Here is an 18451-nt window from a genome sequence, read left to right on the forward strand (position 1 = left end):
GTGACAAACTTTAATTTTACCCTTTCAAGAAAAGAACTGTGAGAGACCACTTCTCACAACAAAACAAACAAAATAACAAAAAGTAAGGAAGCAGATAAAGTGAAACAGTGTCATTTAACGTATGCACTAATGACTGTCTTTGCTGTGCAGTTCCTTGTACCCCACAGAATGTTGAAGCCCTGCTGGACTGCACTACGAATACTGTGACTATGAACTGGGCATCGGCAGTAGGAGCTGAGAGCTATGTTTCAACTTTGTTAGGACCAGCTGGAGAAGAATTCACATGCACCACAAATTTAACAACGTGTGATATTATGGGGATGCCGTGTGGCACAAGATACACGGGGTCTGTTGCGGCTAAAAATCAACACTGCAACAGTGCCGTCAATACTACAGTTGAGATTGACTCTGGTAGGTATGACTGCACTTGTGGTTTGTGCGAGTTGTCCCTCTTTCAGCTGGGCTCAATCAGCACTTCTTGTTTATGAAATTTGGTAAAAAAAAGATGAAAATGTTAGCTCGCGGCATATTGGGGAGGAGGGGTGTTGTGTGGTCAGCCATTTGTTTTACTTCATTTGATTGATTTCTTTATTATAAAGGAGTCACATTTATGGCCCAGTAGTTCCATGGTTTAGTATTTGGCTAAGGAACAAGATTGGTTAAATAATATTCTATGTCTTAATTGTCCATTGTCTTTAATAAAAGTTGAACCTTTCATTCAGATGGCACTTAAGTAATAAGTACATCATACCTTGATGTCTTTTTCTGTATTAGTGGTTTAAATATACCAATTAGATCAGTCCGTTTGTAAAGGCTACTAGAGAGAACGAGAGTGTTAGCTCTGTTGCACAGCTACACTGTTGACATCTAAAGCAGTTCATATCAGGTTTTTCATTGGTCCATTCCATTCGAGCTTTCTGATTGACGGGAGTGAATCATGCACAGCTGCTGCATCCACCAAGCAGATGAAACCCTTGTTAATGCTCTGGCCCTGTTGGGGTCAGGCACAGGGATTGACAACTATTTGGGAACCATTGTCAGGTTATTCTATTTTCCAAACTGCAAAAGGGGCAGTATGTGGGACTGATTCTAAGTACCTGATTTCCAAAGGTAAGTTACTCTTTTGAGTAAGTTTACTACTTTTTTGCTATTCACAAAATCGGAGTGCAAATTTACGTCAGAAGTGAAATTTACGTGTCTCCACCAACTACATTTATTTCTTTTAGCTACTCACAAAATGTATGGAAGTTACCCTTTTGGAGTAGTCAAGTCAAATTAAACTTTATTCGGTTATCGAAAATAAAACAACCATAAAAGTACATATATAAAATTCATCATGATACCATATATTCATACATAAATTGTGACAACAGATAAAAAAAAACCTATCTTATATAATTCATTTAAATAATTGTCTTCCGAAATCTAAAACCAGTTTTAAAATATGCAGGCAAATGTGCAATGGTTAAAATATTATCCAATTTTTGCAAATCACTTTTGGAGTAAATATACACTTAGATTTTGTGAATAAACAGTAAGTAGTAAATGTATCTTCAATTTGGTGGAGACATTGGAGTTACACTTATGGAGTACATTTACTCTGAGACTTTGTGAATATAAAAAAATTGTAAACTTACTCAAAAGTGTAAATTACTCAAACGATTAAATTGCCTTTGTGAATCAGGCCCAAAATGCTTATAGTTTAAATGTGGGTGTATTTGTAAAGCGCACTGCAACTCCATGGAGTATCCTGGCGCTGAAGCCCGCTGGGGAACCCATCCTGGTTTTCCCTGTGAGATGGTCCCTTTCTGGGTATCTCCAAGGTGAAACCAGGCATCCCCGGCGGGCTGTTGTAGAGATGAGGCAAGCTTAATGCCCAGAGTTGCCGAGTGTGTTCCCTGGTTAGAGTATGCACCGAGGCGAGAATTATCAAGTCCATTTTGACCCTGGTCCACGACCCTGCCGCGTCGGGAATTGAACCCTGGTCCTGGGCCGTTCTTTGCTTACGGGTCTGCCGCCTCTAACCAGTGAGCCACACCACTCCACTTTACTACCGGAGGGAACCTTCTGGCTCTGTGATTGGATTTGTCAGCTCACAGCAGCATGAAGGATAATTGGACAGGACTGGCCAGTCTTTTATTGTAGTTCCTAGGTAGGCTGCAGACTTGGGCTGCTTTCAGATCAGGATTCGCTGTCATCCGCCAACCCTGTCCCAGCAGCTCTGTTCTAGTCACGGCCTACAATAGTTAGGGGCCGGTTTTGCCATGGTTGATTTTGGTTTCCACCGTGGCCCTGAGGCAGATGTAGATTTTATGCTACCTTTTATTGTCTCCCAAAGTTTTAGGATAATCAGGTTGAAGCGAAAGTAGCCCAGGGTTGAAACCAGACTGACTTTTGAAAAATACGCTTTTTAACACAGTTTTTCTCCCTGTGAAAAGCTCTTTTCCTCTCTTGAACGCTCTCACAAGCATAATTTCAAAAGTAACTCTGTACTGAGCAATAAAAATATATATATACTTTATTGACATTTCTGAGCTGTAGTGGTACTTCACAATATCACACTTATAGCTTAAGCTAACTTTTTTGTGTTTTCTAAGTGTTCTTCTTGGTTTTTGAAAATGTTTTAACCATCCTTAATAAACTGAAAAAACGTTGTGAAAAATTGTACGACATAGGAAGTTAGTTTTGAGCGTCTACAAAACCCCAAAAACGGCTCATTTATTCTACCTTATTTAAGCAATTTACAATTTCAGACAACCTGCCATAAAGAACTGATTTTGTGTTTGGTGCACCCTGAAAGTTTGAAAAGTTTGAAAAGAACGGCTGTTCACACAACTTTCTCATGCTATGAAAAGTGAACGTTTAATTTAGATAATTAAGTATTGAGGGATACGGAAATTTGGAGTCCATATCGGAATCTCTGAATTACAACCTGTGCCCTTACAGGAGTGGACTAACTTGCCTAGTCAAAGTACTGAAGATTGGTGTAAGAATATGTGCTTGTGGATCCATTTGCGAGCCTTGAGTTATTCAATGTGAGGCTCTTTGATCTTTGTCTGTTTTTTTTCCTATACCATGTTATCTTGGAACCAAGAGCTTTAGGAAGGGAATGAATGTCTCCCAACTTTTCCAGTCTGAAACGATGGGGATATTCAAAAGGAATTACAAATGTCCTTGGCAGAGTATGGGGATTGGAAATCCCACTGTGGAAATCTTTGAAAACTGATGCAAGAACTTTAAATATAGGTTTGAAAGAATATCTTCTAGTAATTTGTTTTCCCACTTATTGGAAAATAGTTTGTGTTAGAGAGGGTTGGGCGAATAGTATTGTTGAGAACCGATATGGTTGGAACATACAGGGAATATAAGGGCCTTTGTTTTTTAGGGAAATAGTATATTTTAAAGCCTGACCTATAAATTATTCCATAACGACGGATTCAGTGACAGAATATCAGAACCAAAAATATTGTGTGGACAGAATATCGTGTCAAAAGTATCAATGACCAAAATATTGAGAAGGCGAATGCAAATGCAAACTCCCCATCTATGTACCTTGCCGATATATATATATGTTATATATATATATTTTTTTTTTTCAATATAGTAAAACTTTACTTACTTATACAAACTTATCTTCACAGTATTTTTTTCCCCGATATTCTTCATGAAATATTTTGTCCCACGATATTTTTGGTTTCCGATATTCTGTGTAAACACAATAACCACTTTAAGGGTGTTAAGGGAGTGGATTTTGAGGGATACCCCTCAAAAGGAGTTTAGTATGAAGTATACATTAAAGCAGATTTGACATGCACAATTAATGAAACCTCTCTGAGTTTAAAGGTTATTAAGCTGCTGCTTGATTAATATTTAAATAATGTTGGTAAAGATATATATCAGTGTCAGTTCCCCAATTTGGTGTCTCCCATCCATAAACTGAGCGTGTATCCAAAAGTACCTTGGTGTCGATTTTCTTTTGGTCCTTGCCAATTTGAAAGCTTTAGACCACACTTTGTCCCTGTTGGTATGGAAAATGTAAAAAGCATTGACAAAAACAATAGCTCTCTCATAGGAGAAACCTATTGACTTTGCTATCACCTGTTTTAAAGTTACAACCAAGCCCCTTTTGGTTTTCTCCTGCCTAAGATATTCATTCATATATCTAGATATGTACCCATCCCTATGAATTTGTCTATCCACCCAAGGCTACCCATTCATCCTTTCCTGACTGCTGGCATCGAAGTATCCACCCATGTACTCCAACATCTATCCCATCCACCTGTGTGCTCGTGTGGGGTTCTCTACACTTATACATTTCTATCTGTGCCGCAGGATGAACCAGCTCCCAAGCACGCTTTCACCAACCGCACACTATGAGATGCCCTCACTAAAGTCATTAACACAACAGGAATAGGCCTGTCGTAGTTACCTTTACTTGTTTCATTTTATAAGTTTATTTGTTTTTTAATATCACACAGATTGCATTTATGACCATACAAAGTATTATACCAGTATGTTTATGTTATACACCTTCGACGTAAAACCTAATTCACCACCTATGTGCTGGAACAATGTCTTGCCCCCTTATTTTGTCAACACACCCTGTTTTTGCATATACATAAAGAATGTAATTTGTGTAAGAAAATCTGCATCTGTGTACATCTGCATAGACATATCACACAAAAATAAATTGCCAGCACAGCAGAAAAGTATACACTTAAAACAAGCCAGACCTTTTGGCTTTCTTAGTGTCTGTTCCTCATAGAGAACAGTGAAGGAACATTGTTTTGTCCAAATATCTGATGCAGGGAGTACCACAGGCCGATTTAGAGGACATAAAGTTTGATTGTCGTGCAGTTATTGATTCTTAGAATGTAAGTGTTGATGATGTGTCAGGATGGCTGTTTTTTTTTAAATTCTGAAATATTTTTCATACGCAGTTCCCTGCACTCCTGATCTTGTGGAATCACTGCTGAACTGCTCAGCTGATAGCGCATTGCTAACCTGGCCACATACGCGTGGAGCTGTGAATTATTCCACCCTTGTGAATGGATCCAGTGGAGATCTGCACGCCTGCACCACATCAGATACATCCTGCGACATCCAGGGCCTCGTGTGTGGCACGGCATACACCATCAACCTCAAAGGACTGGGGCTGGAGTGCAGCAGCTCAGGCGATGCCATCGCTGAGCTTCTGACCGGTAGGTGTATTGGCTGACAATAGTAAGTGTAATGGCTAGACAAAATAGAAGAACCAATGTTTCCCCACCATGTCAGCATGAACACCATCCTATTAACATGGCCTGGTCTGGCTAGTCTCCATAAAGAGTGCATATATTATTCAAATAGTGGGGTGAAGAAGAGGCGTTTTAAGGCAAGGGCGAATTAGGCAATTGTGAAGGACTCCCACCTTCCACAGGGCACCCTGCAAACTCAACTTTCTCTCTACTTTGGCCACAGTCTATTCTATTTCTTTATCTAAGCATCCCTCCCTCTCTGCCTGCAGTTACCTCTAACTTTGACTCTCATTACCAGTGTCTTCTTAACCCCTTCGACGCTCATGACGAGCTGAGCTCGTCATGAGTTACACCTCTCGTACACTCATGACGAGCTCAGCTCATCTCATCATGTAACGCGGGTTTTTTAAAACCGCCGCGTACAGCGGGAAAACCGCTAGCGTGCATGCGGTTAAGGATGTTTGGGCACGAGTAGTACACGTCAAGTGTTTTTGTATTACCTTGTTCAAATTAAACATGTAAGGGCATATTTCCAAAAACATTGTGCCGCCGGTTTAATAATGGGAAAAAGTGACGTGCCAGCAGTGCAAGGGGCTTGTAAATAAACCCCTTAATTTTGTATTGTTTAGCATCATTTGGGTTTGAAATGGGTAACAAAAGTTAAATTTATTCTAAGTCAATTTATATATCTATTGCATTTGACGACTAGTGTTGAGATGTAAATAAATACTCCAAAAAAAGGTTTAGTGCAAATACAAATCACACTTGCCAATGGATCCACCTACATTTTTTCTACTCACTAGTGAAGAGAGGGAGGTTTCCTAGTAGGGGTTCTCTGAGACTTGCCTGGCTCCAACATAAACACCCTAAAGGCACTAATAAAGTGTGCTACAGCATCAAAAAAATGTAATTCTCTATTGGATACTATGAAGGGAAATACATGCATGTAATATAAAATGGTAAATTAAAAAAAAATACTTATATTGAGATTATTCTTTTGTAAAAGTATGCTGCTTAATAGTTGACTTGAACTTCTGTTCTCCAGCTCCCTGTGAACCTCAGAATTTGGAGGCGACATTGAACTGTGAAACTGGTACTGCTTTCCTCTCATGGAGTGCTGCTGTTGGAGCACTTAACTATGTCTCATATGTGACTGGGCCTGACGATGAGTATATGTCCTGTAACACCACTGGAACAAACTGTAGTATTGAGGGCCTGGCATGCGGACAGGAATACAGTGCGACAGTGACAGCCTTCAACGACTTGTGCAGTGGGATGACCAGCGCAATCCACACATTCCAAACTGGTAAGCATTCTACTAACCATTGCATTATTGGTGATCTTCCTTTGCAGCAGTATTACCTTTTCAATGTAATTATTAATATCCGCAGGTCAAGGTAAGCAAGGTAACTGTTAATGTCTCAGCAATACAGACCCAAAGAAACCACTAAAACATTCCAATATTGACATCCACCCAAGGCAATCAATAGTGCACTGCTCACAACTTCACAGGACACTGGGCTCAAACAATACCTGCATGTCTGGCACACTATTTCTGACAAGCCCACTTCAGGCTCACTAGCCCAGTATATCTCATATCATACACCACCTCATCTGCATACTACTACACCTACTTGCCATCCATGCACTGCAAGGAAATCTCTGACTTGCTTCTCCCATAAACACACAAAATTATTATATCTAACAATCCTAACCACAAAGAGGGAGATATTATACTTGCCCAAAGGAGAACGTAAACACTGACAGACACAAAACATAATAATCTCTGGTTTTGAGACCCTCCTCATCCATTGTTGCCACATGTGCAACATCAGTCTCTTCTTCATACAAGTCTACAAATAACAATAGTCAGCTCCTTATTTGTAGATGAGTTTGTTGACACAGTAGCTAGCATTATTCTTGACCACCCACACATCACTGTCTTAGTAGGCTATAACATATGCATTGACACAACAAATAAAAACATATATCCTCACCATAGAACTGAAGAACATCTATCAGACCTTCTTTCTCAAGGAATACAATGCAAGCAGGGTCAGTTTCAGAAATGATTTCCTGTAGTTCTTCTTCCAAGTATCCTTTCCAGGCTGCTCTCCTGGCACAGCCTTTATATAGAGTTATGCTCTCCAGCTTGGAGAACTACCCACAACAGAGGCATGAAGCGGTGTTCTGTTTTCTTTTTTAGTCCTGACATCACCTTTGAATATTGACCATATGATACTGTCTCCATATTACCTTCCAGTGTTGCCATATGATATTGTTTCAAGTAGCAAAAGGCCTGATTGAATTTTGAAAGAATCCTTTTGTCCTCTCTCCCCACTTCAGTGTCCAGGTTCCTCCCCCCCAGCATCAGAAATGTCACAATTATGCTCCATCTTGTTCAAACAGATAGGACAGGGATAATGGATCCCACATGCTTCCTTTACTCTGGTTACATATACTCACAATGAATATACCATACAGGCCACATACGCAAACACATACAACATACACTTGGGATATTGCCAATAGGTTACAAAGTAGTACTGCAATCACCAATAGCAGTAAGGTGAATAAACATGATGACACAATGATTACACCATAAGATTGGATTTTAAGTCAGATATGAAGAATGCTTGTGCTGAAGGTGAACTAAAGCAGTACTGCAATCTACTAACAGCAGAAAGGTGAACAAATGTGTTGATACAATGAATACATCTTAAAATTCGATTTTTAAGTCAAATGTGAGGGCAGTCGTGTGCTAGAGGTGAAGTAAATAGGAATCAGTGTACAGTTAGCAGGATCATCAGTGGAAGGCTGTGTCTCACCCTCTATCATCCCTCGCTCTGTTGATGTACAGGTTATTAGCAAAAGTCTCAAAACAATGCCTTGCGATCATCAGATAAAAGTGAAATAGCTGCGCCCCATGGATGTCACTTAGGGGTCGCCAGAGGTCGCAGCTGCTACTCCTAGCTTGCCCCTTCTGACTGCTTGCACTGCCTTTGCGACCCCTGGCTTCAAAGGTGGCAAAATCAGTGACAGAAATACAGTGACTGCTTAACCTTACCGACGCTGGTTGGGGCTCCACTCGCTTTGTTTTCAGTCATTTTTTATTACACTAATAGTGAATAATATCACATTAGTTACTATTTGTGTAATAAAACATGGAGCACAATTAGGTGAAACATGACCTTCCTTGAGAGCTGAGGTGAGTAACAAAATGCTTTAAAATGTCTATTGCGGGTGTGCTCGCGGGCGAGTGTCTTTACATGAAAAAGAGTCTATATAAGTTTGAGTGTGAGAGAAAGTGAAGTTCAAAGGGCATTTCATTTCACTTCTGCTACACCTGGCATTTTGGTGAATTGACATCCATGCTGCGCCCCTTTCAAGCAGATCTTTGCATATGTGACTGTGGTGCCCAGATTGCCATTTACAGGTTGGAATAAAACGTGTGGTCTGACACAGACAGTGTTGTAGGGTTTTTGTGTAATGTGCAAAAGGGAAGGTTTGGAGACATTTGATGACTCTATCTTGAACATCTTTTCAAATGTAAGTATGTACCTGTCTAGTAGATATAGGACCCTGTCAATCACTTTTACTCCCCACTTATCCCTTATCACCCACTCTCTCAACCAGGTAGTAGTCCTAGCACCTTTGGACATCATCAGTTCGTGAGTCGACAGCCCACCGTCCAATGGTATTGATTCCCAGGTTGATGCTATAGGATAAGTAACACCAGATGAAGGTGGCCAGAGAAAGGAAGACTAAAAGAGAACTAGAGGCAGAATATGGGAGAGGGTAAACTTTTCAATCTTGAAGTCAGTATGCTGTATTCAAGGGAAGAGATGCACATGACTAGTTAGTACTGACATGAAAGCAATTTCAGAAGGCACTGAATGGCAAGCTTCCAATGAGAGCTGGAAACAGGGAGAGGATGGGAAGCTGCTTACAGAAATTATCATCCCTATGTTATACAAGTAGTTGAAAGATACCTTTCACCTAAAGTATTAAAAGTAGATAGCAAGGGAATGGATATGTATTTGTGTAGAAGCAAAACACTGTAAGATAATATTGCTGTAGATTAAAAGATAGGTGACAGTTGCAATGTCAAGCCAGACCTTAAAATACATGTAGGTGAATGACTGTCCTTCTCCGATCTGTGCTCCTTCTAGAGAAAAACAATATAAGTTATCTTAGACAATTTCATAGCATGTGTGTGGCCTTGCAAGTTCAATCTCAGGGGGCTGGATAAATAAACAGAATGATCACATCATGTGTGGAGAGCAGGAACCTTTTTGTGGAAGCACGCACAGTCTGCTCCATAAAATCATGTACTCCTGGCTCCCAACATGTGGGCAAAACCGAAGACCCTCTACTGATGTTCGCAGATAATTATCTGGTGACAACTGTGCTGCCACACCAGACCATAACAAGCATTCACAATGCCAATAGGTCTGGGCTTGGAAGAATGTTATATGGTCACATGAAGCATTACGAATAAATAGCATGGGTATGAATATATATATATTGTTGTGGAAGCAAAGAACTGTAAAATAATAGTGCTGTAGTTTAAAAGGTCAATTAAAAGTTGAATGGTCAAAGCAGACCTAAAAATCCATGTAGGTTAATGACTGCCCTCTTCTCATCTATGCTCTTGCCAGAGTAAAAACAAACATACAATATTTAGTTATCTAAGACACTTTAACCCCTTCCACGCTCATGACGAGCTGGGCTTGTCATGAAGTAGCCTGCTGCTACACTGATGACGAGCCCAGCTCGTCATGTTGTGTGGGATTGACGATTTCTCAGCACAGCAGGGGAATATGCTGAGCATCCATGGGGTTAAGAGCATTGCAATGTCATGTGTGTGCCCCATAAAATTCAACTTAGACATCTGGAAAAATAAAAAAAAATGATCACAGCTGTGTGGAATGCAAGTACCTTTTTGTGGAAGCACACAGCTTCAGCTCAACTAAAACCATGTACTCCTGGTTCCCAACATGTGGATGGAGCTAAAACCCCTCACTAGTAATGCTCACATAATTGTCTGGTGACAGTTGCACTGTGAAGTCAGACCAGAAAAAGGATGTGCATTACTAAAGGCGTAGGGGGTCTGTCTAACCATGTGTGGAATGAACTCAAGGGAACAGTAGCGACATACCAATCTGAGGGATTATTTACTAAGGTTTTCCACCAGTAGTTGTGTGGCAGAAGGTGACGTGAAGCATTACCAAATTTTCCTAACCATTATAAGATTTCATGGGTGCAGCACAACGTTTTGCAGCCCAATGCGAATGCCCATGCAACCCTTGATAAATCTAGGCCTTAATGTGTATTTTCAACGGGTGCGAGTACCCGATTTATTGAATGGTTTAAAATGTGTTGAAGCGCATTGCAGGATTGGGCTGTCCACAGTGAAAATTTTCAACGCTCCTTTCTAGCTGAGTTTTGTCTGAGTGCCACGAATATTCAGAGGCTGGCCCACTTTAGAATCCCTCAATAAAAGTAGAAAAATCTGAGCCGTGGCTGTGAGGGCAGAGAAAAATCACATGCATCATTTTTGTTCCTATAAACATAGACAAAAATGGTGCAATAACAGTTTGCTTCATTTTTGCAAAATCTTGTGACCCCTTTACATATTATTCAATTACCAAAATTTGTATAAAATAAGTTAATATGTTTTTTGTACTTGGTCAAATTCTTTAATATGGCATCTGGCGTCAGTTTTAGGAACTTTTCACTGTGTTTCTTTGCAACCTGTGTAAGATGTCTTATAGGTACTATCCAGGTCATAGACTGACATGTTTTCCATTGGTGTGAATTTCTCTCATGTATGTGAGTACGATGATAGAGGTTGGAAAAGAGTCTGCAGCATAAATACCATATTTTATTCCTGCTGAGGTCGTGTCTCTCTTTTTCAGCTCCGTGTATCCCGACTAATCTGAACCCAGTTATTGACTGCGCAACAAATATGGCGGCCTTGTCCTGGACAGCTGCTTCTGGAGCTGAGAATTATGAGGCCTCTGTGACTGCACCAGGGGAAGAGAAGCACTCATGCAACACAACAACAACCAACTGCTCCATCGGTAACCTGACGTGTGGTATGACGTATACCATGACCGTCATTGCCTCCAATGCAGCTTGCACAGGTGCAGTCAGCAGGGAGGCCACTTTCGAAACCGGTAAGTGGGCTCACATTTCAGGACTGGAATCTTAGAGACATATTACAGTACTGTGATAGCTCAGCATCCTGAAAGTGGTACACATAATAATGTCTCTGTTACGAATTATTTGGGGATTACCAAAAATACAGGGTTTCAGTCATTTTAGAATGAGGAATTACCACATGAATATGATACCTCAGGAATGAGGACCTACAATGTAAATTGGTGGTTCCACAAAGGTTTCTGAGCGTTTTGCCACATTCCAGGTCATTTACAATGCTATTTGTACCAGGTTTCACTCAGTGAGATGTATCTGCACAAAGTCCATCAATTGTCGCATTGCCGTACATTTACGAACTACGGCCGAAATCAACATTTGAGAGATTATTGGAATGAGGGTCTAAAGGGAAGATGTACGAAAATGTACAATAATGATTTCCAAATAGCGATTTTTACTGAATTGCTATTTTATAATCACTATTTTTAATGTCCTAAACTTTAAATTAGTGATTCGTCCTAGGTCGCAAATTGACCTACTTCATGAATAAATTAATGAGTTAGGTTGCTGTTTGTGGCCCACTCGGAATGATAGCTACTGCAGGAATGGTCTCCTGCTGGGGTCAGCAGACCACCATAACTGTGATTGCTTTTAAATAAAGCTGTCATTTTTCTTTAAAATGCAGTCTAAAATGAAAAGTTTAAAGATAATTTTTTAAGAGTAGCCAGTGGTCTGTGGGACAACTGCTTTCTCTTAAAATGTATGTTTTTTTAACATTCTCATAGGATCCCTACACATTTGCAAATGCTTGCCACTACCTTTAAGTCATCAGGAAATTAATTAAAGTTCTTTGACCTTAATTTGGTCACAAAACATTAATAATTATTACTGGGAATCTGCATTTGGAAAGAATGGCCAAACACACCCCTTCCAAAAACCGATTTGCAAACACAAACTGCGATTCTGTAGATTTGCAGTTCGGTGTCTGTACTTCCCAAAATGCTTTTTTTGCCATCACAAACGACCCGATTCTCCAAATCGTATTGTTTGCTACTCAAAAATGCTTTGTTCATCTGACACAGAATGCATTTTGTATGGAGAATGACTACTTATGATTGCCAGTAGATTTTTGACGATTAGGGTTAGAAAAGTTCTACAGTGTTCATTCAAAGTTTACTTTTAATATTTGTAAAACATATAGTTTGGTGGTGAAGCTAAATGTTGAATAAAGGGGACTTTATAAAAGCCCACTTTGTCCTGCCTAGAAGCTTTAGCATGACCTATTTCAGCTGTTTGGGGCTTCCCTCCTGACAATGAAGGGCCCTTTGATGTAATGTGAAACGTGTGAAATTCCTTCCTGACCAGAGACAACAGAACTGGCTCTACCAAAAGGTAAAATGGGAGACGTAATCATTGCCCACTTACTGGAATGTGTCAGGAACACAGATGGTATCACATAGGTCCCAAATGAGGCCTTGAAAATCTTCTTGACACGTTTACACTAAATAGCGTCCAATGTGAGGAAAGCTTTGTAACTGGGAGCTTCCTGGCCATCCTGTCTCTGCATATAGTTGGGGTGTTTGGTTTGCTGTTCCATGACTAGTCAGGAGGTTTGACAGGGGTGGATCTCCATTGCGACAAGGCAGGCCCTAGGTTTAGCTTAAGTACTGTGGATACTGGGAAATGGTCTTGTAATTTTGGAAGTCTGTACAGCAGAGAATTCTAGGATACTTTACAGGAAAGCAAAGAGAAACTGCTGACAAAGCAGGGAAGCTGTGTTGTCAGATTTATTTTGAGTACTGAGTTAAAGGTTGTTATGTATCATTAGCTAGGGTCATTACAAAACTGGCTTCTCAACCCTGCTTCTCTGGACACAACTGTGCAACTGGACCTGTTGAAGACACAGAAGAAGGAAGTTTTGCCTGAATCTGCCTGAAGTGAGGAAAGAAGTGTGACCTGCTCATTAATTTTATCCGGAGACTGGAAGTTATCGCCAAGGGTCAGGTGTCTGGCATCCAGTTGGTATCAGGGACAGAAACTGCTGAACAATTGCTACCAGAGAGGAGAGAACAGCTGCCCTACTGGCAGTGGATCACATTGGAGTATGCTGGTGACCTGAAGTGACAAATGAGCCCTAGGATCCCTCCCTGGAAGGCAGAGCTGTAGCAGAGACGAGGAGGACATTTTCAAATACCTACTGTATAGTGGGATTTAGTCATTTCTGAAGCTCCAAAGGACTGGGACTAGGTGCTAAGGCTATAAGGGGAATGGACAGATTCATGGGCATATTATCAAGCCCCAGCGATAATTATCACTGAGCTCGCTTAGCACGCTTTAAATTATCGCCGGCTATTGCTGGAATATATCGCCAAGCTAGCGCTGTATTATCAACGCTTAGCGATATGGCGATAAATATTCCAGTGATAGCGGGTTTTTCCATGGAACATCACTGGTTTTCCGGCGATGTTCCATGGAAAACGCCAATACCTTTATGATAAGGCCCTGTGGCCTTATCATAATGAGGGGTGCCAGAAAATATATGGCATCAAAAACATTCAAAAACTAAGAAATAGAACCTCTGAACTGACCTATTTATTTTTCAAAACATAAAATGTATCTAGTCCCCCTAGGACCCCCTGATTTTAAATATATGTGTGTATTAGATTTGTCGTTGTTGGCCCTGATGAAGGTGATAAAATAAGCTCACCGAAACGTACGTAGGCCCTATACACCTGAGACCCCAATATAAAGAGACAAAAAGGAAAAAGAAGCTAATGATTAAGTGACTCATAAACTGGATATAATCAAGAAACAGAGAAATGGACACTTAGCTGTAAAGAACTAATTGGGATCTCAGATGTACTGTTGTTCTTTGTTTGTTTCTATTGTATTATGTCACAAGTATGAGTATGCAAGATCTTGAATGAATGATGTGGTATGACTGATGGATAAATTGACAGCACTTTATAGTTTATTTTGTGGGGTTCATATGAAATTTCTTATTGCAAATAATGAATTTCTTGCATTGAATTATGTATTTATCTTGTCTTAAAAAATATGAAAAATGTTATAAAAAATGTTTCTTTATTTCAAATTATGAAAATGAAAATAAATGGAAAACTAAAGAATAACATGTCTATGTGAATATTGTTACTCATGTTGCATCCTTTGTTGAATAGACTAGATTGATTTTATGTTTTGAAAAATAAATAGGGCAGTTCAGAGGTTCTATTTCTTAGTTTTTGCCTTTCACTCCCCCCTCTAGACCTAAAATTAAACTTTGGGAGTACCCTTGTTTGAACTTTATGTATCAAAAACATTCAAGCAACATCGATAGGTCTCTTCCCATTCTGAACATCCAGTAATGCTATCAGATTAGGTACAACAATTGCTTTTTGTCACAGGTTCCCCAGCACTCAAAAAATGTCAATATATTAAATTCAATGATCAATCATTAGTGCATTTGTTTGCCTGTCACTCAGTTTATCATATGATTGCAATTATTTTGCTGCTTAGGAAAACTGTGATGTTTCCATTGATCATCAGTGCACTGCAGACCTTTGGTTGTGGGTGTATCAAGGAAAAATTCAATAATCTTACATTTCAAAAGTATGCACAACTATAAAGAGGAATGCGTATGCACATTAAACTAGAAAGAAGACTAGACATGTGAGCCGGATGAGGAACACTTCTGTTAGAAGTGGAGAATGCAGATAATATTTTATAAGATGTCAAACATTTTGCTTGCATGTAGATGAATGCATTGTAAGCATTCTATACTGTTTATTAGTTGATTTTGTAAGAAATTAATATGGAAAAATTACTGAACTAAAATTGATTTTGTAGTAGTGAGCACTCTAAACATCTCTCAAATGTATAATAAGTAAATAAATATTTTTGGCATACTCCTCCACTGGTGGAACCAGTGTGTTGTCCAGTTGGATAATGTAATGTATTTAAATATATTCAGAATTAAGAAGCTTGCATGTCTAACTTCTGTCAATACTATTAATGTTTTATGCTCTGTGCAGCACCCTGTATACCACAGGCAGTAAATTCAGTGATCGACTGCGATTTTAACACTGCCACGCTAATATGGGGCAATACACGTGGAGCTCTGAACTATATGTCCAATGTGACTGGATCAGCTGAGGATTATTACTCATGCAACACAACAACTACAACATGTGTCATCTACGGCCTGCAGTGCGGCCAGGAGTATGCTGTAGCAATCACTGCATTTAGTGACGCGTGCAGTAGCGCACCCAGCGAAGTGGCTATGTTCCAGTCTGGTAAGCTTGTTTTTTTCTAGACTTCTTTTGCTATAATGTTGTATGTCACATCTCTATTGCTCTTATTCCACCTAAAGAAGCAACTGCCCCAGTCAAGAAAAGAACAAAGCAGCTTGTGCTTATTAGGTACAAGAGAGTCATAAATTAGACAGCAGTACTCTACCAAAAATGCTACATTTGGATTGGATCCTAGCTGTTCAATATCTACCCAGGAGATTCATAGCTTATTGGCTCCTATCTGGACAATATCTTTCCAGGACTGAAGATTCATAGGTAATACCTCAGGCAAGCATCAGTGCAGCATCAGCCCACCTATCACTACGCCGTATTCCCTTACCGCTGCCTGGCAAGATCAAAGCATTATAATAAAGAAAAAGAATATTCACTTATCTCAGAGAATATGTCTGCACTAGATGTATGATTATTCACTTTCCTACACAGAAGGGTTAAAATGTACATGAAAATATTTGTATCCACTGCGACAAGCTCCTGAAAGAAACAAGATCCTAAAAACCTTCCTCACCATGCGTTAATATGATATATATATAAAGTGCTCCTGGGCAGTAGAAACTGAGTAGATTATGACAGTTTTCATTGTGTTTTAAAATAGTGCCCTCATGTTTTGTCCGATTTACAATGTTAATTATTTTAAAATATATTTTCATTATTAATCATTGAATGTAGCAGTTTATAAGGTGTACATCGAAATATTGTATCGACTACGTACTTATATATATATAAAAATATATTTGTATATATATGTGTGTGTGTGTATATAGACTTATGTATATATGTGTCTACATATTTATATATGCATATATTATATATATGTGTGTGTGTGTGTGTGTGTGCACTTATTTTTTTACAAATTAAGCACTGGCTTTATGGAATAAAAATTATATCTACACAATAACACAGAGGAATAATACTCATTATTAGTATGTTTTATCTAACACCCTTTGCATAATAGCCACCAAACACCATATCCAGGAGGCCGCGGTAGGCTCGTTACCTGCACTGGCCCAGACCTTCCCTGTCTAACACACTGCTGGGCTTTTTGTGCAGGAGAATCTGCTCAAACTACCCCATTGCAATTTGAATGTAAACACAATACTGACTACAACTTTGGAATGTTCATATATATTTAAGCTAGTCTTAAAAAAGTGGAAATTAGAAGTAGCTGACTATATGGTTTAAGTGGTGGTGTCGCCCTCCCACGTTTGCAGGGTTTTGAGTGACTGAGGCACCCACTACACAGAGCTATTTTCTGGGTGCTACGTCCTTTCTTCATTCAATAATCCATAAAAGCATTCACTAGATACCCTGCTTGTGACTGGAATCATTACATCATAAGAGAACTATGTAGAGACAAAATACACATATGTTTACAAGTGTGATGTAGAGGTTCGCCTTTGAACTTATTTTTACATCTTTGTTTTTATCACCTGTCGAAAGTCGCATGTCGTAATATTGATAATTTTTTTAATCGGCCTGCAAGCATAGAATATCGCCCACCAACATATCACTATGGTCAGTATGTCTAGGGAAGTAAAGATTTACTATTCTTATCTCGCTGTCTACATATATATTTATATATATATTCAAGGTAAGTAGATGTTGAGTTAAGAATATTAAATCTATACTTCCCTATAAATATTAACCTTGATGATATGTTAGTGGACAATATCCTGGATACAATCAATATTATTGCATGGCATTAAAAAAAATCTCGATACACTGGTAGAGCGCCCTTTCAAGGATCGCGTACTACAACTTGAGAATGGTTACCAGTGTACTAATATAATTCCTTTTTGTAAAGTGCGAACATATCACCCCTTGAGGTTTCAAGGGTCTGGGAGTCGTTGAGGAGATTGAGTGAGCTATTGCCCAGAGTCACATGGTGCTAAGCTGAGCTGCTGCAGGCGCCGGGGTTCGAATCTGTGAGCCCCGCGCTCAGGAGTCAGCCGTTCTGGCCACTGTGAATACTCCTGGAACAAACACTCAGGAGCATCCCAGAGTTCTAGAACATGAGAAAGTAAAGTGTGCATTCATATCTATTTCATTCCTCATAGCACCCTGCACTCCAGCCATTGTGGCTGCCAAGGTAGTGGAGTGTGAACAAAACATTGCAACAGTGTCCTGGGGGGATACTGCTGGAGCCCTGAGCTACACTTCAACCCTGACTGCTCCTGACGGACAGCTGCACCGGTGCAATGCAACAGATACTTCCTGCAGCATCGGTGGCCTGCAGTGTGGTCAGGCCTACAATGTCTCTCTTGAAGCCCACAGTGAGAAATGCAGCAGCAAGACAGATGCTTCTCCTGTACTTTACACAGGTAAGGCTATGTGTAATTGGAACAAAAACTAAAGTTGACATTGTCTATCTTACAAAGTAAGAGGAGGGTTACACACAAATCTAGAAAGCTAAAGATGTCACTTCCCTAACAAACAGGAATACCAAGGAGCAAATAATGTGTATGTCCATGAGGTTACAGGGCAGGATCTTTTTATACAAATCCAATATATTGGCTCTGTGCAATTGTGAGATTCGAGGGATGGCCTGCTTCCAGACACACTGGAAGCAGTGTAACTTTCCTTATATAAAGGCTTTGCTCTCTGAATAGAAGAAGGCTGAAACATGTGACATAGAAATAATGTAAGTAAGCAGTTTAAGGGCAGCTTGACACATTACATTAAATGTATCTATCATATGTCAGCGCAGACTTTACACTTAGGCTCACAATTAATCAAATAGGTTTT

The 18451-nt window shown here is 39.6% G+C and overlaps 1 protein-coding gene across 1 annotated transcript in view; it reads left to right on the top strand.

The window, feature by feature from the left end:
* The window catches only part of LOC144797641 (uncharacterized), a 353681-nt gene that overhangs the window by 103953 nt on the left and 231277 nt on the right, over positions 1 to 18451 (top strand). Inside the window, exons 18-23 of the mRNA XM_078668345.1 lie at positions 151 to 411; positions 4941 to 5201; positions 6283 to 6543; positions 11159 to 11419; positions 15431 to 15691; positions 17764 to 18027. Of these exons, the coding sequence (XP_078524471.1) occupies positions 151 to 411; positions 4941 to 5201; positions 6283 to 6543; positions 11159 to 11419; positions 15431 to 15691; positions 17764 to 18027 (1569 nt within the window). The remainder of the gene's footprint in view (positions 1 to 150; positions 412 to 4940; positions 5202 to 6282; positions 6544 to 11158; positions 11420 to 15430; positions 15692 to 17763; positions 18028 to 18451) is intronic.

Source organism: Lissotriton helveticus, chromosome 1_2 (assembly GCF_964261635.1).
Source record: "Lissotriton helveticus chromosome 1_2, aLisHel1.1, whole genome shotgun sequence".
Classification (NCBI taxonomy): domain Eukaryota; kingdom Metazoa; phylum Chordata; class Amphibia; order Caudata; family Salamandridae; genus Lissotriton; species Lissotriton helveticus.